The sequence below is a fragment of the Vidua chalybeata genome, chromosome 18, assembly GCF_026979565.1.
Source record: "Vidua chalybeata isolate OUT-0048 chromosome 18, bVidCha1 merged haplotype, whole genome shotgun sequence".
NCBI classification, from domain to species: domain Eukaryota; kingdom Metazoa; phylum Chordata; class Aves; order Passeriformes; family Viduidae; genus Vidua; species Vidua chalybeata.
The window spans coordinates 10000541-10023071 of record NC_071547.1 but is presented as its reverse complement, the minus strand read 5'-3'; the positions used below and the strand labels follow the sequence as shown (position 1 = coordinate 10023071).

At 39.3% G+C, this 22531-nt stretch overlaps 1 protein-coding gene across 9 annotated transcripts in view; it reads right to left on the bottom strand.

The window, feature by feature from the left end:
• The window catches only part of CIT (citron rho-interacting serine/threonine kinase), a 69836-nt gene extending 47311 nt beyond the window's left edge, over window positions 1-22525 (bottom strand). For all 9 annotated transcript variants that reach the window (XM_053959556.1, XM_053959559.1, XM_053959560.1 and 6 more), the window contains exons 1-11: window positions 22307-22525; window positions 22049-22174; window positions 21143-21284; window positions 19691-19866; window positions 18707-18808; window positions 18370-18512; window positions 17416-17509; window positions 15853-16056; window positions 15172-15325; window positions 7650-7830; window positions 534-639 (exon numbers count right to left, since the gene is read on the bottom strand). In XM_053959556.1, the coding sequence (XP_053815531.1) occupies window positions 534-639; window positions 7650-7830; window positions 15172-15325; window positions 15853-16056; window positions 17416-17509; window positions 18370-18512; window positions 18707-18808; window positions 19691-19866; window positions 21143-21284; window positions 22049-22144 (1398 nt within the window). In that variant the 5' untranslated portion in view covers window positions 22145-22174; window positions 22307-22525. The remainder of the gene's footprint in view (window positions 1-533; window positions 640-7649; window positions 7831-15171; window positions 15326-15852; window positions 16057-17415; window positions 17510-18369; window positions 18513-18706; window positions 18809-19690; window positions 19867-21142; window positions 21285-22048; window positions 22175-22306) is intronic.
• Window positions 22526-22531: the final 6 nt, after the last annotated feature.

Genomic DNA, 22531 nt, shown 5'->3' with positions numbered 1-22531 from the left:
GGTTTCCCCCCATCTCCTTGTCAGGAGCAAATGGTCAAATCCAGAACCGAGCAGGGAGACAAGTAATGGAACTCTCATAAAAGTCTCAAAACAAGCAGTAAGTGTTAAAAGACTCCACCAGGTTCCCTTTATTGGAGCACAGCAACTGTTACAAGACGTTCACCATAAGCAGTGACGTGACAACAGTTATATAAGCAGGAGCTGATGAGTGAGGAAGAGCCCTCAGAACAGTACTGCTGTAATGTGTGTCTGATGAAGAGGCAGGGCCTGCAGGAAGAAGCAGTCGTCTGTGGCACGCTGAGAAAAGCACTGTTTAAAATCCAGAGCCGCTTCTTGTTAAGTTAAAAGTATCTACAGCAACAGCATGGCCTAAATTCATCTCCCCTTGTACTGGACAGGAAGCCACCTCTCTGAAGGAAAAGCACTTTGCCCACCACGAGTCTGGATGATCAGCAGCATCTGACAGATCCCTGGACATACAGTGGTTGCAGATTCCTGGAGCAATGGGTGTGGCCAATCGCATAAATAAATACCTTGTGACACTTGTCCTGGGCGTCTTGGAGCTCTTTGCTCTTGAGAAGAAGTGTCTTTTCCATGGAGCTGACCTTGGCTGGGGAATCCACACTTGAAAAAACAGATCTAAAAGAGCAAAGCCAAACAGCACATGAATATGGGCAAAAGGCACAGAAATCTGATTTATGCAGCCTCTGTAAAGTCACTGGGTACTTACTTATTCCAGGATAAAAGAAATGTGATTGTGCAGCAATCACAGCCTAACAGCCATCATTGCAGATCAAACGTACCATAAAAGCTAATGACAGTACATCATTATTAAATAATCCACGTGTACTTCTAGTTACAATATTAATATTTTCCATCAGTGGCTATGTCAGAGTGCAAAACAATAAATCACAGCAGCAGTTTTGCATGATTTGTAGGGATTTATAGGTGCAACAAAAACAGAGCATAAAGTCAACATAACCATTTGGAAAGAGAACAAATTTTCAGAGAAATGCTTTTTATTTGGTACTATATTTTTAAACGGGTTTTTAAATTATCTTCAAAGTATAAAAGCCTTACAAACTTCAACATGTCATAATCTGCACCACACAAAGAAAATTTAATATCCTTAGTTACATTCTGTGAATCAAAATTGAAACTTCCCTAACCCAATTCATATGATCCCTACAAACCCAATCAATATCAATATGATTAGTCACACTGCAGAACTTCAGAGTTCCACTTACAAGTAATTTTTTTTTCCTGAGACACAACTCTACTGTTCAAAACAATTTGACTCCAGAAGCCAGGGGAAAATATTTACTTGTTCTTAAGCTTTCTGTCTAATTGAGACTCAGCATTTAAGAAGTTTACCATTCCTGTTGGTTTAAATTTATTTTAGAAAAGGATAGGAAGCCACCTGATGTTTAGGAGCATATTTTTAGTGCTTTGCAGTCTTAAATATGCAACCTGCAACCAAAAAATTAAGTACACACATCAAAACACAATTTAAAAAACCACATTCTCCCTCGCATAAAATGATTCAGACTAGAGACTCGAGCAGCTAATGATGGAAGCAGTGTTAACTGATAGATGAAAAAGCAGCAGTACAATGAAGGTGCTAATAAAAGATCACACAGGCTGCCCACACGTTGCTTTCTGCTTCTCCTGGCCACAGTTTGGTGTGCAGCCAGTTATCCCCACGGAGAGAGAGGAGCTTTGAGCAGCTCTCTGCATAGAGCCAGACACCCACACACAGCAGCACAGGCTCCTCTCAACACCCAGGAAAGTTTCATTCCATCACCACCATTTTCTGAGAAAAATCTACTCCTTAATCCAACTGGATATGCAGCAGAGGCACAGAAAGATATACATGGATTTTTACAAAAAAGCAGCAACATTTCTGTATCAAACAGATTTTCAGCACCACCACCTTGAGCAGTGACTAGGAAAGACTGTTTCAATATCAGCAAACAAACACAGCAAAATCCACCAATGCTGCCTTGAAAGGTCAGATATTAATATATCTCTTCAGAAACCTGATATGGAAAAACTTAGAAGAAAGAATCCTGCATGTCAATGGTAGAGATATGATCAGGACTTACTAAAAAAAAATGTTTCAAATTAATGCTTTTATACAGCATTCCTTTAGCCCCGGTCCAATCAATCTGATCCATCAAAGTACCATATTTAAAAATCAATTTATAAAGCATGTCTATACTCCTACAGAGAAAAAGCAACCATCTGAGAAAGATGCATATTAAATCCCATAACAGCTGGGTGTACAAACAAGGCTAAAAATGAATAGTTGAGAAAAGCAGTCTAAAAATACAAATTAAAGCTCACATTAACTAAAAAAGACACTAAGGAATCTGCTTTCAAATGTTAATCAAATATATGTAAATAGCTGCAAATATGTACTGAGACAAATCTGAAAATCTTCTTTTAATAAAAATTTAATTTTACAGGTCTAAACTGCATTGGCTGAAGCAATCTTTTTTTTTTTAATTATAGTTTCGACTTTAACCATCACTTTTTTACTTCCATTCTTTTCAGATCTGAGGCATTACCTAAGAAAACTCTAGCCAGTTCTCACAGAGCTGGTTTTATTTGTGTCTTCTATTCCACCTCCCCAAAGGAGCTAATTTTATTTATCATTTTTGCTTGTTTATTTTATTTGCTATTAAAAGAATCAGAGCCTAATATTACAGGCACCATTTTGCATTTCAAAAATTTCTCATGGTGAGCCAGCTGAAAACATCCCCAGGCACTGCAAGGCAGGCTGGAACAGGAGGGATTCAGGGAAGGAAATGAAGAGCTCTGCAAAAGGTAGGAAGTTCAGCCAGGTGGGATGGGATGGGACAGGGCACAGGAGACTGCCCAAGCTTGGATTTCACCAGGTGACTGCAGAGGGAGCTGCTCCTCAGGGCTGATGCTGGCTTTGTAAGAGTAGAGAAGGCTGCAGACACAACTACAATCTTTCTTCCCCATCCCTGTCCAAAGCGAGGAAGAAATTCCTTAAAAATATATGTGCTGGTGACACAATGATTTTCCTGCCATGGAAACAGTACATCTTATCCCCAAGGGAAGCTGACCTCAGTTAGCACTGGACACACAGTTTTTAGGAGACATGCTCTCCCAGTAATTCTTTCCTGTGTACAAATTGTATTAGAACAACTTCCTGAACATCCATACAACCTTCAAAGTATCAGAAAGGGGCAGACAGAGGAAATCAAGAGAAATGGAATACTGGTTAATCTAATAAGCCTTGTCATGGTGATAGAAGCTCTCAACAGAGCATGACAAGGTGGAAAATACCCACATTTCTGGGGCACTTATATTCTTCCTCAGTCAGCATCATTGCAGAAATTAAATACATACAATCCAACATCAAAAGCCATGATGCAAAGCTATCATTCAGGCTGGGACCATCTCAGAGTATTTCATTTAATTAACTGCTACATCTGGATCAATTCTCTTAGCACAACAGAGCAGTTTCTGCTGTTTCCTCTCAAGTGTGAAAAAAAATTATTAACAAAAGGTAACCAGCTCCATCAACAAAAAAATTGCAATAAAAGACTAAAAAAAACCCAAATCCAAGTCTAGAGTACCAAGCTCTCATAGGACTGGCTGTGCCAATTTACTTTCCAGAGAAGCAGTGCCTGCATGACTAAAAGCCAAGTTAACTTAGAGCTGACTAGTGATTTCACAGCTAGATCAGCAGCAGCCTCAACCAGCAGAATGAGCAGAAATGGTGCTGCTTGTGTAAAAGCTCCTCCAGCCCTAACGTGGTTGAGATGAAGAAGAAAAAAGCACTGGCATGGGAAAAGCTCCAAGCTGATTCTTGGTATCCAACTTGTACCTTGTGCATCCCATCACACCTTGTAACTTCCTGTGTCCTTTTCTGCCACTGTCCTGAACCCCCAACTCACCTGTGCTGCTTCCTTCTCACAATGATTGGCACCATCTGTCCTAATCCTGGCCCCCACACAACATGCTGATAATCTCATCCCCCATCCCTCATGCTCTATTCTTTTTAGCATTATACTCACTGTACCTTCCACCCCCTCGTAAATGCTTGCTCAGGCCTAAAAAAAACCAACCAAAAACAAACAGTGATACCATCAATCTGTGAATAGAGCTTGTTGAAGCAAAGCATATTTTTGGTATGCTCATCCTGTACTTCCTCTTTCATCTATCTTTGGTGAAAGAGCTTACCAGAACCCAACAAACTGTTGGAAGAAATCAGTAGAAATCCTTCTTTTTGGAGGAATGGCCCATTTTAACTCAGTATTTTATAATGACAGTCACAAATCCATACCAAAATTTTAAATTAAAAAAACCTCAATCCCAGTAACCCAAAGCAAAGCAGAAAATAAAACCCCAGAAATCTTGAAAAAAAACCACCATTTCTTAGGATCTTAGAAAGAGAACATAGGCAGGCAAAATTTTGCATAATAAAATATTTTTTAATTAGGCACTTATTTTTATTAGGTTTTTTGATATATTTTATTTGGTATTTATTTTTATTAGGCACTAATTTTATTAGGTATTTCTTTTTATTGGGCAGTTTGGTATATTTGGTTAGCCCTGGATTTATAACATATTTATCTTATGCTTCTGCTAGTCACCTGCAAAAGACAAGAACAATTTTCTTCCACCACTTGATGCATCTTTTTGGCAGCTGAGGGTTTCATTCACTTGTTCTAAGCACTGGAGATCAGCCATGGTTAGGGACAGGAAGTAAGGTGGGGCTGGCTTTTAATGGAATTAAACTCTTGGTTGCCTCTTATCTTGTCACAGTCACACGCTTGCAGCCAAGGCAGCAGCCAGATTTGCAGTCAGACAGGCTTTTCTCCCCCACATCCAGAATTCAGAGGCCATGCTGAGAGGAGGAGTTAGCTGGTCCTTCTCTGCAGCCTCAGCCCAGCCCTCCTAAGAGATTGACTTAAACACTTTGCTAGTACAGGAACCCACGACTTAAGCAATGCCCTTGATTTCTCCTGATTGCTTCCAATGACACATTAGTGCTGTGCCTTTTGCATTTTTGTTAAATCTCATGTTTGTTAGAGGGACACCAATTCTTCTCAAATCTCATGGTACGGAGCAGCAGACAGAGCACTATAATTCAATGGACCCTTCTAAACTACACACCAAGCATGTAATTTCTGGCAACAGGTCTAAGTGACTCAGGCAAACCCTTCTAGCCCAAAGTCATTGGAAGAGTGGAAAAGAGAACTTCTGTTATCCCTCTTCTGTCCTTTTTTTTTAGCTGCCTTTTCTCTGAAGTATTTGAAATACTCAGCTCAGCCATAGTTTCTTACTGTCCAGTGGACAAGGGCAAGAGCATAACCCTCACCTTCAGAGTTTGACAACCCCCAGATGGAAAGTGCTGAAAGTTTCAAGGACCTCGTCACAGGCACTCTGCAGTTGCCTGGCCTTACTGTAAGCAGCACTAGAGGGTTCGTGCTGCAGACAGGAAAATAGATCTGCATCACTTAGCAACCGTAAGGATAGACTTGCACAGGAAAAGATTTTCTTTTTTAATTCTGGACTGATAAACTTCATGACTTAGGACCTTCCAAAGAAGGCACCCCAAGATTCACAACAGATTAGCCCCCTCCATACTTTACTGTTCTTCATCTAAGAATTTGATTTTCAAGGCAGTGCGGACAGAAACAGTTTCTATTTCCTCAAGTAAAACATACACCAGACAATATTTTATAAGTAAGAAGTTATCTTTGTGACCCATTTGCAGTGGTATTGAGAATAAACTAATCACTGCATTACTTAAATACAGGTATTTTAAAGTCTCCATAAAGGCTTTGACATACTTAAATCACCTTCTTAGAACAAAAGGCAAGTATTTACTGCTAAAAATAAGTGCATTTATCGAGATCTACTCAGGAAAAAGAAACCATTAAGATCTACTCATATTAAAATTATTTAGGGGAAAATATAAGATGACTTTCTGTTCCAGTTTAAGAAAAAACAGGCCACACCAAACAGAAATTTTATTTCAATCAAAATTTCTGCAGAGGACATTAATCACTATATTCATTTGCTATACCTCTTCTCATCTAGTCCCAAAATTCAAATGTAACTTCAATACACATTTTTTGTACCAGCTCCACAGAGAAAGCATCTCAGTCCATCTGCCACAGCTCTCTCAGCCTCCAGCACAGTTACTCCACTGTTCTGAGACTTTACCCCATGCTCCTCTTCAGTTCTAGTCCTGGGCCCAATTACATGGCTGTTTTTACCACACATATATGGTCACTGTTGAGGCTTTTCTGACTGTTCCCTGAATGGTCACATAGACCTGGTACACGGATTGCAGTTCTCCAGGCAGACAAGATAACAGCCTAAGTTATCTCACTCCTAAATTAAGACAGATTTTAATTCCAGGTAGCTACTGATCTAACATTCCATCCTGCTGACAATATTAGATCATTTCACCAAAAGAACACTTTCTGGGGTTTTATATCCTCTCCCTTCCTTCCTCTTTTGCCATAAAAGCAACTCTGCTGAGGAGGGGAAGGCAAAGACTCCCTTTTTATTTCTGGCATAACCATCATATAACCTTGATTCACGGTGTGAGCAAGATCAAGGATGTCAACAGTATAACCAAATTCGGTGACAAGCTTACTGCAGAGCAACTATCACCAATATGACATAAAATGAAACTCAGTTAAGACAGATTGACAATGAAGTCCCTGAAGGGAGCAAAACAGCATCAGGTAATGAGGGCTGACATGAAAACACAGTGCATTGAGTCACTAACCCAGCCAAAGCCACTGCGTTCCTGAGAGGCCTCCTGGTCCTGAGCTAAGGACTTCCCAACTTAACACACTGCACTAATACTTTTTCAATAGCTCTGTCATCAGAAACCAACAACCCACCACATCAAATGGTTTATATCACACTACTTATAGTCTTCTTTTTCCTCTGACTCTGTTCTCTTGGGAATCATGTTTTCTTTCCATTGAAAACCATTTCTCTGAGGTCTTTACATCCCTCCACACACATGGCCACTGCATATTTGATCTGAATCTCCAGTCTTTGAACACACACCACAGCAATGTCCAGTCCTCCTGTTTAACTTGACCCAGCAGCACAGAGCCAGCTGCCATGCAGCTCCTTCCCTTGCTCACTGACCCATCACTGCACATTCCCAGGTTAGTGGAGCTCCTTTTCCATGGATCACTGATTCAGCTTTACACATTCCCAGCACTTGGTGCCCACTCTCTGACCCAATAAAATAACACCATCCCCTTTTTCCATCTCTGAACTCCTCAGTATTCTCCTCCTTGCAGGGATCTGCAGTACCAGAAATGCAATCACCTTCTGCTCCCTGCTAAACAGCAACAACTAATCCAAACTATTTGAACTACAGTTTTAATAATAACTGGTTTAGAATGAATCTCTCCATCCCATTTCCTCCCCCTCATCCCAGAAATAATCAGAGAACAGTAGGACATGCACAAGACACACCAGCAACAGATAAAGCCCGAATCTGGCAGCTTCCCTACAGCAGAGTACAGGTCAGTTAAAACAGCTTTCCCTCACATACACACACCATCCTCTCTGCAACAAACCTACCCATTTTTCCAGCAGTCCTATCCACCTGAGCAATAATTTCTACTTACTCTGATCTGAGTATCCCCAAAGCCTTGATGAATGAAAACCCCACAAATGGCAAATCTTCCCCCGAGAATCCTGCTGGGTTCAACTGGCGCGTAGAGGATAACACCCGCAAATTCTTCTCTGGTTCATCAAAATTTGAGGTGTCATCATCAGACTTGAGAGTAGGAACGAAGGGGGGAGGAGCTGGTGGGAAAAAAGCAAGAAGAAAAGACAAAATTCAGCTACAGTTCACTCTGCAACAGTCCCACTCATTCAGTGCTTGCAATGGCACTGCAGCTCCTGCTTTTAATCTTGCTAACACAAGCAGACCGAGCTGCTGCTCTCAAAGCGTATTACAGCAACAAGAGATTAACCCTTGAGCTGCCAACATGGCTACCACTCTGCAGGCACAGCATCTCCCACACTGATCAAACTGGGGTTTAGCTTAGGCATTTGAGATTCTGGGGTTTGGGTTTTTTTCAGGTTAAGATGTTGGGTTTTTTAACACATAAATAATAAAATCAAAGCACCAGGCTAAGAAAATCATTACTGTAATATAGCCAGAAGCCTGTCAATTCTGATTCAGCTTGAAAAGAAAAATGTCTTCAACCTGTCCAATTAGTGATACTACCTGAGAAAGAAGCCTGATCCTGTGCTAGTCAGCTAAGGGATATATCTTACCCTTTAACACTAACAAGAATCTTCCCAGCATGGGTTTCTAATCAACAGCAAACTGGTCTTTCTCCTGCAAGGTTCTAATAAACTATAGCTACTAAAAGCTCACTGGTCTTTAGGAAAAGAAGATTGATTTTATTTCTCTAAAAGAGCTTGCTTAAAATCTGGAACTCTTGCCGGGACACCACTGCAGTCTGGCTCTGATACAATCAGCTCTGAAGAGAGGTATAAATAGCAGGAATTACAATGTATTTCCTACTATAATTTCTAAATTGGTACCACTTAACTTGCTAAGCAGTTGTTTAATTCCAGGTGATTTTCTCGTGCTTGCTTCAGTTTAATTAACCTAAGGAACAAAAAGGACAAGTTCTTCTTGGTGCTGTGCAGCACCCGAGCTACCTGCTGGCTTGGCTACATGTGGGAAAGGAATGAATGCAGAAACCCTGCTGTGCAATCCCTACCTCATTAAATCACATTTCCTGACATTTATTTATTTAATTTCATCACTCGGGTCCCCACTCACTGCAACTCTGAGATCAGCAAAGGGGAGACAGCTCCTCAGCCAGCAGCTAGAACAGCTCATTGTCACCAGCTGATGGAAGTGGAGTGTGCTAAAGCCGTTACCATGGATCCAGTATGGATCTCCTGTAGCTGAAGGGCTGATGAGGATTGAAGGACTGGGAACAACATTCCAACCCCTGCAGTGCAGGCTCCCTGCTCCCGAGTCCCCGCATGCCGGCTTTAACCCTGCCTGCCTGCGGCGTGACAGCCGCTGCTGCCCGTGAGTGGCAGGGGCACAGCGAGTCACGGCTGGAGGCGCTGGCTCCCTCTAGGCTGCCAAAGCCTTCCACTGCCCGCCTTTAACTCTCCCTTCCCTCGCTGGAACTACCCACCAGACCAGCATTAACAGACAAAAAAAAAAAAAAAATAAAGAAGCCGTCTCCGTCAACTGCCAAATCCCAACTACACGCGCAGGCTTTGGTAGCAGCTCCCTGAAGAGCCATCCTGACGCTGCTCCCAAGCAGGGAAGTGAGAAGAAATTCCATGAAGCAGATGCTGCTCGTGTACAGTAGTTCCAAGTACATTAGAATGAGATAAATGGGGAAAATACACAAATTAAATAGGTTCTATAGTAAGCAGTTTCAGCCTACTGGAACTTACCAGCTCCAGAACATTTAAAATGTATGTCAGTATCACAAATTTATTAATTTCTTTTATTTAATTAGTTATAATAAAAATATAATATAATGCTGATATTTATGCAACATAATCGTAATTTTGAAATATAGCTTGTTGATTTGGAGATGTATTTCCTTTTAAAAATTACTTAATGTCAGGATAATGTCCAGCTACTCTTACATACATTCTTAATGATTAAAAACAGAAAAGTAACAGAGAACAATTTGTAAGCATATCATCTTTAATGCAAATACAAGCCAAAAGTTGTAGTTAATTCACAGCAGAGGAGAATCAGTTCAGGATTAGTATTTTTTAGTTTCAGGACCTTCACTGAAAGAACTCTGTGCTTTCTCTCACAGAAAGGGGTTGCTGTGGGATTTTTAACACTGTTTTTGAAGGCAGATACTGTGTATGAGGTAAAGTAATAGAGAAAATAGCAAACACTTCACTTCATCTGCAAAAGGCTAGAACGTTTTTAAAGAGGTAACAAAAACCAACTTAGCTGCCTTTTTATAATGGTACAAGCACCCTGTTCTGTACTCCCCAAAGCCTGACAGATGACTTCATCTCTGAAAGAGCCATCTAAAGCCTTACTTCCCTCCAGAAATTAGCAAAGATCTTAAGAGTCATCTTCAAGGCCTTGCAATTAAAGTTGTTCCTCTTACCAATAATAAGAATTGCTACTCAAACCACACGCATGAAAGAAAATACCATTTAACTATGCATGCAAATAAAAAGACGAATAAGCACTCAGTGGGACAACAATGGATGCACAAAGATAAAACTGAATGTGAGACAGAGCAAACCTTTGGAGCTGGTGGGAAACTAGTTTAAAGAGCACCATGTTTTACACTACACCTTCCTCTGATGTTAAATAAAATATGAGAACAAAGAAGAGAAATTGTGAAAACTAGATTAAAAAGAAAAAATCCTTTGCCCTCTATTTTGTATTCAGTAAAATCCATGACTAACAGTCCAAAACCTCTGCAACTCTGCAGTATAACTGTTACAATATTTGTATCAAGAAATAGTAGCACCTAAAGAGAAAATTGAGAAAAGTCATTTGACAAAAACACCCCTAGATGTTAACTAGTTCTGAACTTGTCAACAGTGGCTGTAAATGAGAAGCAGAACTTCTGAAGAAGTTTCAGCATGTTGAAGAAAAAAAAAATCACTTAGGGGTAAGAGGGAATAACTGAAAAAAAAAAAAAAAAAGCTAGATCCACTCTGCCTGATGTTGCTAATTATTTGGTAGCTTCCTCATAGATTTTTATTCCTCAGATTAAGCAGTCCTTTATCTGATGTCCAAAATACCCACAGAATAAACAGAGTAGTCACGTAAAACCAAGCTAAAACAGACAAGCAATTTTGTCCTCAAGTGTGGGTCACATCATGGAATAATGTCTATTTAAGTTATTATTACTTGCTTAAAATCAGAAAGCTGTCACACAACTATAGCATTTTCAGAAGATGAAGATTGGTGAATGCAAATACATTGATGTGCTTATCAGTTGCTCCTTGAAAGGGAAGGATCCTTCAGCAGAGGTCAAGATAAGCCTCTGAGAAATAAATGTGAGCACCATGCCATCACATCTGACAAGGTGACAAATTTACACTTTTCTCAGGCTCACCCAAAAAGGGAGGCAAAAGTACTACTCAAAAAGACAGTAAACCCAGTGCTTCTACTCACACAAACTGGTTGGGTACAAAGAGCTCCTTTTGTCTCCGACACGTTACAACGAACGTACATGTTCTGTTTACCATTTAAAGAATCTTGTAGAGAACTGCATGTTTTAAAAAAGTCAATTCCTTGCCTAGATACATCCCCACTTGTGGAAGGATGTAACCCTCTTCCATCTGTTCTAAAGAATGACTTTCAGAGGAAAAGGGGGTGTTGTAGGTTGCTAAGTTTAAGAGAAAAAAGAAAAAATGAAAAAGAGAAAGGAAAAATCCAAAAGCACCACACATACTCCAGTACTTTAATCAGTTTATCATTAAGATTAGATAAAGTGTCTCTTATGGAAAAAAAGGCTTTTTCTTAAACTCTGCTTCAGTGTGTATTTATGACTGGTACAAAGAACATTGCCTTAACAAGGTCTTTCCACCCTTTCAAAATATTTTCATGCAAATTCACAAAAGAGAGACTGCATTTCCCCTGGGACAGCGAAAGACTCAACTGAAATAGGAAACTTAAAAGCAATACAGAATGTTTCTTGAGGATAAAAATGTGTCTCTTCTTGATCTACAAGGTGATCTATAAATGCTTTCTGAGGAAAAGCATCCACACAGCCTTTTTAAATAGGTTAGGCATTCATCTTCCTCAGGCTCTAACAGACCTATTTGAGAAAGTGTTATAAAAGAAAAATAGACAATCCCAGTGATGAAACTAAAGGAAAATTTTGCTAAAACCACTTATAAAAAAGGCACTGTGCTAGTTCTAACCTATCATTACAATATTATCTTAACACCTTTAGTGTTTTGTCAAGACAATGACACAACACATACATTTCTATTAATAAAAGTGATTTCCAACCTGCAATGCAAGTGATCTCCACTTCAAGAAACAAGTCAACACATTATTCTGAAGACAAGAATTTAAATGAAACCCCACAATGTGTTACTGTTAACATCCTGAATGACAACGTGGTGTTCATAAGGATAAGTGTCTGGGACTTATGAATAATGAGATTTGGGTCCTGCCTCTTTAACAGCAGAAAACAGTTTAAAAATCAGCAATTAATACTTTCTCAAGTTCTTCTGTTTGCACGAGACATTAACTCTTGTCTTTTCATATATGTAGTTTCCATGTGCAAGTCCAAATATGCCATTCCATTTTCAACCCTCTTGGACTGTAGTTACATAGCAATTCTTAAAATGAAAGGCTCTTTATGCTGTACACATATTGCTTAGGTAAAAATGAAAGTTTTCTGACCATCTCCCAGCTAGACTTCAGCAAGCAGATTTTTGATTCCAAATTAAAAAGCTGATGCAATTTATGGATGTCAAATAACAAAAAACAACCCAAAAAATCCCAAAATTATACAGAATGCAGCCTTGTTACTGGTAACTGGAGTATGTCATTCCCCCATACTCTACCTCTGATTTTAGATACTTTTTAGGTACTCAAATGGTTCTGTTGTAAACTTTTCAGTGAAATACCTGATCATTTAGCTGAAAAACAGATAGAAATATGTTTATTTCAGGTAAATAAATTCCAAAATATTTTCAGAAAATTCTCCAGTAAATGAACACAAACTTTTGAGTTTTGGTTTATTTTATTTTTGGCGAGGAAGTGCGGTGGTATCTGCTTTCAGGTGGGGTTTTTTAAATAAGTTTTAGAAGTCATTAAATAGCAGAAAAGAGACAGAAAGCAACAGAGAGCAGAATCTATAAGTGTGTTTCAGTACAATACTCCAACAAAGGGGAAAAAACACCTGTTGAGACAAATTCAGATAAACCTGACCCTAGGTTTAATGGTTTGATTCTGTTTCTGCAACTTAAGAGCTGCTTCTGCAGATACATTACTTGGACCCGGGGAAGTTGGGAGCTTGTTTTTAGAGGCAGTGATCTTTTGGAAAGGGGTTTACTAAAAAGTCAAGTGTTTCACAGGTTACCATAACAACAAAGTGTAACACTGAAAAGCCCCTTAATGACACATTCTTAACCAAAATCGTTGTATTAAGAATGCCTATCCTGGAGCTCTCAGCATGATAATTAAATACCTGCAAGGCAAAGGTACCAATTTTTTCCCTACCTTGCTCAGCCTGAAATAGAAATTACATCACTGCCCTTATAGACTATAGGAAAGTCTGACTATGCTGACACAGAATTTGTCTAACAATTGTGGATCAGAGTCACTTCACTTGGCAAAGGCTTTAGGATCACCCAGTTGCAATACTCCATAACCTTAAAGTCTTTGACCAGATTAACGTGGGGTAGTGAGATTCTTTAATGTAAATCTAAATCCTATGACCTCTTCCATCACCCAACTTCTCGAGCTGCCATTTCTCCAATTAAATATCTCTATCAGTAGAGGTCAAGATTAGAAAGAAGCCTTTAGCTTTTAGATAGCCCAGGTCAAACCTGACCCAGGTTTTGAACAGAATGACAGCAAGACTGCTCAGAAAAACCAGCACAGGAAGAACCACTACTGAGAGCAAAGCAATAGGTGATACATTGAATCTGCTGCTTGAAGCAGAGACTGCTGCGTTTTGTGCTAGTTACAGTGAGGATTTATCAAGTATGAGGCATAACAACAAAATGAGGGGTCAAAACTGCATGAAACCTCACAGTAGGTAGGTGTGGATATTACAGGGAATGATGCAATCAGCTGGCCAGCTGCAGACAGAAATGGGATTTTTTAAATCCCAAATGACTACTCCAACAGTATAACCACACCAGGGCTGCCTAGTGGCTTGTCCATCAGCATCACCACTGTCACATGAATTGGCAAAATGCTCCATTAGCTCCTGCAGCTGTGTGAATACTACACAGGCAATTGCCAAGGAAACACCAGAACATATGCTCACATATCATTCTTCTCTCTATATCTGAGGTAACAGGATATAAATGCAACACAAAATTCAGGAACAGAAACTGGTGGCTTAGGCAGGGCTCTGGGGAGAGAAGGCAGAGAGCACTGGGAAATGTATGCTAAAGTGATGAAAAGGGCTCAAGGCTCAATGACTCTCAAAAGGGCAGAAACAATGGAATTTAACAGAACAGCAGCTCCACAAGTTCAAAATTAATGAATCGACAGAAAAGTGAGCAAACGTCTGTGGAGCTGACAGCTGAAGTGCTGAGATAGTCATCAAAAGTAGAAGCACTGGCTTAGCAATTTATCATGGAAAATGGAGCAGAATCATTCCCTTACAGCATATTTGACAAAAAACATAAGGCAGACATGTTGCTCGCCCAGATAATCTTACAGTCCAAATAATTTAAAATACTCTCCAACACAATCAGGTCCCCATAGAGATCACTGATGAACTGTGAAGTATTTGTTTTTGCCATGGAGCTGGTGCCTCACTACTTCCAAATACCAAATTCCATTGCTTACATAGTATTATAAACAGTTTTCTGCATAGAGAATTATCTGGTTCACTGGTTTTATTCTATTCCTGGTTGAATGAACAGATTTTTGACCAAAATAAAGCAGTAATACATTATCCCCATTGACTTTGACAAAAAGCTCCAATGGCCTCTATGGCCACAGACATTTCGTCACCTACTGGAACTACAAAAAGTAACCCAACCTTAAGTAAAGTTGGTTCACAAGTAACAAAAGAGAAAGCTGAGAATACAACAACAAGAAAAGATGAAGCCAAATTTAGCAAACTGAAGTGGGAAAGGCCTGAAAAAACATACTGATGCCTTTTAATCTGAAGAAGGACATGGAAAGGACCATTTTGATTTTCCAGTCTAGTGCCTGCAGTAATATGGCAATTGCATCAGAAATTCATATGCAGTTTTATTAAACATCCTCTTACCTTACAATTTTTACCTGAGATGTTAACACAGCCTTTGCAAAAACCAAAATGAGCTGTTTTGTTAAAAACACCTGCTCCAGAAACCAGTCTTGTTTCATTATGAATAATTCAGATCAAACACACTTAAATACTCATGCTACACATTTTCTCAGTACCTAAAAAACCCAGAAATTGTTTATAAATATAATTTTATTCTACTTACAATTACGGATATTGTTCCAGTCAATTTTAGAAAAAAATGGATGGCAGCAGAGATCCTCATAACCCAGCCTTTCCTTCTGCCCACAGAGCAGGCTCTGGATCAGGTCAAGAAAGTCACTGCTAACTTGCACATCCTCTGGGAACTTCAGAAATCTCTGCATTAGAAAGAAATGGATTTCTGCTCAGTAGGAAAACAGGCTCAGAACAGGAAGATTAAGTTTCATTATGCTGAGATATGTCAGGTACAAAGGATGACTATTTATAGCACACAAATAAAAGCATGGTGCATTTTATCCAAGTAGGCTTTTATATGCATTTACTGCATATAGATAAGAACACAGGAACAACCATTCCCACCAAGGCAAATGGTATCCCAGGTCAGCATCTTATGCTGAACAATGGCCAATGGCACACACAAATGGAAGAGTAAAACAAGACACTTCCCCAGAAAATTCTCACAAACTTTCAAAGGGTGGGTCATAGGATTGTTTGAATCAGGGATGATGTTACAAAAAGTAACTTGATACCTATAATACCTATATAAATACAACACAGTGCATATATTCCAAGTATTTTATGAACATGACAAAGTAAGAGACATCCATAAACTTATGTAAAGCTGAGAAAAACAACCTTTAGTTACAACCTTTTTACTTGAGAACAGGGAAGGAGATCTTTCTACCTGGAAGTTCATGATGTTATTGAAAGTTTTTGCTGATGTGCCTTCAGTGAAAGGAGACCTTCCATAAATCATTTCATAGGCAATGACTCCAAGGGACCACCAGTCACACTCGGGGCCGTAGGAGGCTTTGCCATCCCCTCCCAACCCTGTCAGCATCTCTGGTGCCATGTAGTCAGGTGTGCCCACAGGGAGCCTGGCATTTACCTGGGAGCAAAGATAAACCCAGTGAAATTACAGCACTTTCTGTTCAATGGCATCTTGGTAATAAAACAAGGTTTTATTTTTACCCCCATGCTTTTTTTCTTTTTAATGAGACATAATTTTCAGCCCTTCACATGAATTTTAAGAAAGTAATTTTAAAATTTTGCAAATAAGCACTAGGTTAAGGAAGCTGCTGATAAACAAACAAAGAGAGCTATTTGATATAAAGAGTCAAATTATCAGAGCTAATTGTTACTATAAAGTACAAATTGATAAAGTAGAAAAGTAGTATCCCAAAAAAGCACAGAAATACTAAACTGATGTTTGTTTTAAACAGCAAGCATACTCTGCTTCAACTAGTATTAACAGGAACATAGCTGAAATTTCAAAAATGGCCAAATTCAGACATAAATATTTCCTGCCCTCATTACATTCTCTGTCATCTTTACCTTTTTGCCTAGTGTTCATGACCAGCAAAGTACTAATATTTGAATTTCTGGATTGCTTAGAAAAGGTAATTCAGGAGCCAATGCTGCAATCATTTTTGTACTGAGTAGCATAAAAGAATGCACAAAGCAGCAGGCAGGCTAACACAGAAACCTATAAGAGACTGAAAAGATAGTGTGAAGAAAAAGTTTTTTAAAAATTTAAATGAAATGCAGAGAAGCACTGAAAGTGTAAGAGCAGGGAAAACAGGATATTAAGAATCACATTACAAAGAAAATGTTATGGAAAAATAAAGACTGTAAAACAAGACAGAAATATGGTACAGAACTTCATGTTCTCACTTGGATACATTTAAATTTTAAAAATTTTCACTGGAAGTTGTATGCAGTTACCAAAACTTACAAGCAACTTATAAAAATCTCCACTGATTTAGATTTGATGCAGTACTTTCTGGTGAGTGAAGCCCAGAATATTTAAATGTGACTCATTTTGATCAGAGCTCCCCAGTCTTCAAAGTTATGTCACCTTAGTTACGACAGGCACAATTTTCATTCCAACCATAAATCCATGTCCCCTTTAAACACAGCACTGAACAACTGTAAGAACCTGTAGAAGTATGATTTTGTATCACAGTGCAGCACCATGAGAAAGCAAACTTACCATTACCTTTCTTGTGTATTAATATTTTAAAAAGCAAATATGTATCTGCTGAAGGCTGCAAAAGATACTTGAGCTCCTGCTTGAAAAGCCATTCACAAATGGAAAAACAGAATTATGAATAGATTCCATAATGGACAAGAAAGGCAGAAGAGAGAAGAGCAAGGTGTAATCAAAGAACAGATACCAAGTTAGTTTTCCCTTTTCAACTGGGCTATCCAAACAAGCCACAGACAAAGTTTAAATCTGCATTGTTACCGTTTTGTTTACTGTCATTTTGGCCGCTGACCCAAAGTCCACCAGTTTGATGTGCCCTGTTCGGTCAATGAGAACATTCTCTGGTTTGATATCCCTGTGAGCCAGAAGAAAGCAATCAGAACCTTTCCAGACCATTCCCTACTGTCACTGCCAGATATCAGGATATCCCTATTCACCTATACTCAACCACATGCATAAAACCTTTCAAGTGGGAGTCTTCTTCCAAAAATTGCCCTGTTTCCAAGCACATATGGAAGTATTACAGCTCCCCTTAGTTCATGGAAGGTTAATAATTATTGGCAGCAGATGAAAAGAGAAGGTGACTTTGCACCTTGACCACATTGTAACTGAGTTACAGTAAAGTATTTTGTAGTTTTCTTCCCAAACTCCCTCACAACTTATTCTGCAAATCTTCCAAATTCAGCCAGTGACCTTGCACTAGAAAGCCACAGCCCATGCTCTAAGTGGAGCCACTACAAACTCTTGGAACATAATATACTTCCTAACATTTCCACACCCTCAGAATGGAATAATTTCTTTAAATACCAGTATGATTTGAAAGTGCACACAGTAACAGTCTCCAAGCCCTGAGAGAAGACACTGTGATATTTAAGTACTCCAACATCCTATACTGCCCCGTTCACCAATCAGCACACAACCATTTTTAACAATTACATTAATTTCCCATAGTATTTGGTGCCAAAAGCAGCAATCCATGGAAAATATTTAAATTTGTTATAGTGAAACATTAAGGTTTCTTTTTACTGAGCCTCCAGAAAAATATATGTAACAATCCTTTCTTGATATTGGTCTGAACTTTACATCAAAGTTAATGCCTTGAGCTACAATTATAGTTGGGAGTCTGATTAATTTTCTAATTTTTTCCTCTGACACAGCATGTGAAATACTGAAAGAGGACAGAATATAGAAGCACCCAAAGCAACCTTTACGTACCGGTGGACATAACCCATCTGATGGACACTGTGAATGGCCAAAACCAACTCTGCAAGGTAAAACTGCACCATATTCTCATCCAGCTGGTCCTCATATCTGTTTAAGAGTGACAGCAAGTCCCCTCCAGGCTGATATTCCATAACCTACATACAATTTTAAACAGATATACAAGATATTCCATTCAACTACCCAGTAAGACACTGGGCATATATCAAATAGTGCTATGTAGTGCAGGAAAATTTACAGAAAACAAGCACATTTCAACCATCACATTATTCTTTAATAAACTAACAACAGTGGTGTTCAATAGAGGAGAAAATCAAAAACTAGGCATTACCAAGTAGAGATTTTTCTTGTCTTGAAATGCATACTGTAATTGTGGAATCCATGGACTGGTGCTCTGAGCTAATATGCTGCGTTCTTCCTCAAAAAATGACACCTACCAAAAAAGTGTTCAGTTACATCATGATGAGAGGGAGTGAGAATACATTAGAATCCCCTAGTTTTAGAAAAACTTGGCACACATCACAAAAAAATTACACAGAAATTATTAAGTGCTGTTTCCTGAACAAGTGCCATGTGAGGATAGTGCCATACTTTGCTTTCTTGTCAATCTATGCCCCAGAAAGGGTAATTTTAGTTGGGCTCCATTTCTCTTAGCCACAAAAAATGCTGAGGGATATTAGGAGCAACCTTACTGCACCATGTATTGGGAACAACCGATGCAGATATTGTATAAATTCATGAGGTCTCTCATGGAGTATCTCTGTCCTACTTGTCATCTCATGTCAGCAAAGATTAACTTCTGTTTCTCACCAAACTATGAGAACAACCTCCATTATCCCTTTTTTAAGTTTCCAAGTAACACATTTCTCAAGCTAGCGAGAGGCTCTCCATAAAAATCCAGTCACCACAGTTTGCCTTCACACCCACTCTTGACATTCTACTTCGCTCTTTAAAATAAAAAAAAAAAACCCTTAATGAATAGATTGTCTGAAAATTCAAACCATCATCAACAAGATCAATACTGATTCAGTGTTTTCGTCATCTGTTTTTCTTTTCTTATAATTAGATGGGAAGCTCTTTACAACAAGGGCCATGTTTTGGTACCTGAGGATGGCACCTCACCCAACAGACCCATAGACTGTGACGATGACTTTTAAACACAGCAAGACTACACACAATTTATTGCTTCACTCAAATGTAGGATGAGCTTTCTCAAGATATATTTTTAACTCAGTTCTAATAATAGTGAGAGAAAGGAAGTGTTCAACAAATTGCAATTTATCCTCCTAGTCACATAACATAAAAATATACATACGTGCTCCTGCGCCAGCAAGGACTCCTTGCTCATCACCTTCATAGCATAGACATCACCAGTGACTTTCTCTCTCACTACTTTGACTTCTGCAAAGTGACCACAGCCAACCACACTCTTTACTTCAAAGTCCTTCACACTGGGTTGCAGTTCCTTTAGTTCAGCGATAGCCTCTGCATCTATAAAAATAAAATACTTATTTTACATTTGGCAACTGGCATTTTATAAAAAAGAGACAATATCAAAACCGGGGAATAAAATTAAAAAAGCTCCAGCAAACCAAAACAAAAAAAAAAAAAAAATCCCAACATTCATTTCCAGATTCTCAAGAAATGTTAAATCTTTCCAGAATATGCTTCTTAAAAATAACACCATGCATCAGAACTAGAAAAAGACTGTATCAGTGCAGAGTTAAGTCTGAAATATGGTACATACAAAAGGATCAGGAAATGCTAAGACAGTTCCCATAGCAACCATAATTCTGTCCCATTCATAACATCAGAGGCTGAGAACCTCTTAGGTTCTTAATTTCTTTCCAGCCATCCTTTATCAAAAGTATATTCTCTACACATGAAGGCTTTACCCAGCGAGTTCTAGTCCAGGGACAGGGTTTGCTCCTCTGCCTGAGGGAGGCACCAGTCCATTGTCTAACAACCAGCCACAGGCATTTATTGCAGATATTCAGCTCAAATTTTCCACTGACTAGTTCCAGCCAGCATGCACTGTGATAATCAGTCACTCAGGGGAGATTGTTCTAAAAATTCTTCAAACTAGCAGAAAATTACTGTCTGCTAATAATACCTACAAACCATTGGGTGGAGCTATAACAGGGGGCACAACACATTACTTGAAATCAAATGTCTTTCTGCTACATCTTAATGGAAAAATTGATGGAAATTTTCTTTGCTCTTCCCCAAAAGGAATCTGGGCACATTAGCAATAAAATACTTACTTCTTTAGGACCTGTATTTCTGAAGTACAGAAATACTCTTTGCAAGTTACACATGCAAAACCTGGGTAACACATGGAATCCAAAAGGTGAAAGAGCCAGGGATTACCAAATTTCTCTCTCAAATCTTTTTTTTTTTCCCTCATAGTCACTATCCTGCTCTCAACTTCTGACATCCTTCTGTGGTGCACACTCAGAGCTTTGCTGGAGCCACTACTCACTTTCCAAGAAAGTACCTCTTGAAATATAAATACAGTACAGACTAAGAAGGAGGTATATTTGAGTCACAGCACTTCAAAAGCCACTTGCATTTGATCTTCTTGGACCTGAACAAATCCTTACCAAGATTGCCAAGATCCCCTTTGCAGAGTTGAGTCTGCCAACAAAAAATCAGATGCTCAAAGTCCTGGGTTACAATCAAAGCAACTAAAGCATTACTCTAACATCCAGATTCTTAAGAACTGTTTAGTAAAGTGACACCTGAAAATTAGTCTAAACAAACTTACACTTCTTGACAAAGTTGCCAACATGTTTAATTTTCATTAAAGCAGGGTTTCTGCATTCTTCAAAAAGAACAAATAATGAATCAAGGATGCCTTCCCGGGAGAGAGGAGACATCTGCTGTTGAGTCACAAAGAGTGGCTTCCCCTGGAAAAAAAAAGCAGCAACAGCAGATGGAGTCTCAGACAACAATGAAAAGCCTCAAATCAATAACAGATGTATAGAGCAGATAATATATATCCATTTTAAAATCACTACTTCGGAAATTAGGCAAATGATACAGAAGTGTGAGGTAAATATATCAACTCACTATGTCTATCTGTAATAGCTGTTACAGGTATTTTTCTTTTAGACAAAGCAATCCTTTGAAGTTTCAAGCAACTAAACTAGCAGTCTCAAGAAAGCTGTGATTCAAATTTTAACAATCTATATTCTCCTGATGACTCTGATCTGACTGGCCTTTTCCTTGACACTGCATCATGCAGGTCTTTTCATGGTACAAACAATTTAAGAAATCAGCATCAACAGCAGCTCTGGAAGGAAAAGCTGTTGGACCTCAGAAAGGAGCCCCTGGGTAAATTCATCTTGGGAGAAACCCACAGCTCCTTCACTCATGAAAAAAACTGAAGCTTACAGGGCACAGAAAACAATATTCCATCTTTATGTGGAAAAAATCTACCAGGCTAAAACATCAGCAGATGAACAAAACATAAGACCAGTTAGTATCCACTGAATTTTGTGCAAACCAGGTACACTTTGAACTTCACCTAGTTACTTCCTTATTTTATCCCAAAGAATGACACAGGCATGGTTTCATCATCCAAACAAGCAAAGCTGTATTTTGAGATACAAAATGGGGATGGACAAGGACAAAAGTGAGATCAGCTGCTCCCAGGTCAGACATCCTTCACCTGAAAGAGCAGATTTAGCCGAGAAGCTCTGCTGGTGATGGGCTCCATCGGTCCTGCCTCGACCGGATTTCGGGCTCCACATTTAAACTTCAACATCTTTACAGCTTATCTCATAGAAACGAGCACCTGAAAAAGGGAACAGGGACATTCAGGAAGCACTTAACTGGCTGACTCTAAACAAAAGATATGGATATGGGGGGATTAATTTAAGTAACATCTACTTTTCCTCGGGGACGAAATTTATAAGTTTAAACTCGCCTGGAGCGCCCCGGCAGTTAAAGTGGGGAGAAGCACCGAAGCAATTACGTTGAAGAAGAACTCCGAGACTGCCGAGCCCAAGCTGTGAGCGAACCCCACCGCGCCACCTTTCCCGCGGCACTCAGCGCCTCGGCCAGCCTTCCCTCAAACACCTCCAGGGACGGTGACCGCATCACCTCGCTGGGAGGGCGCGGAGCCGCCCGGACTCCCGAGGTTACAGCGGGC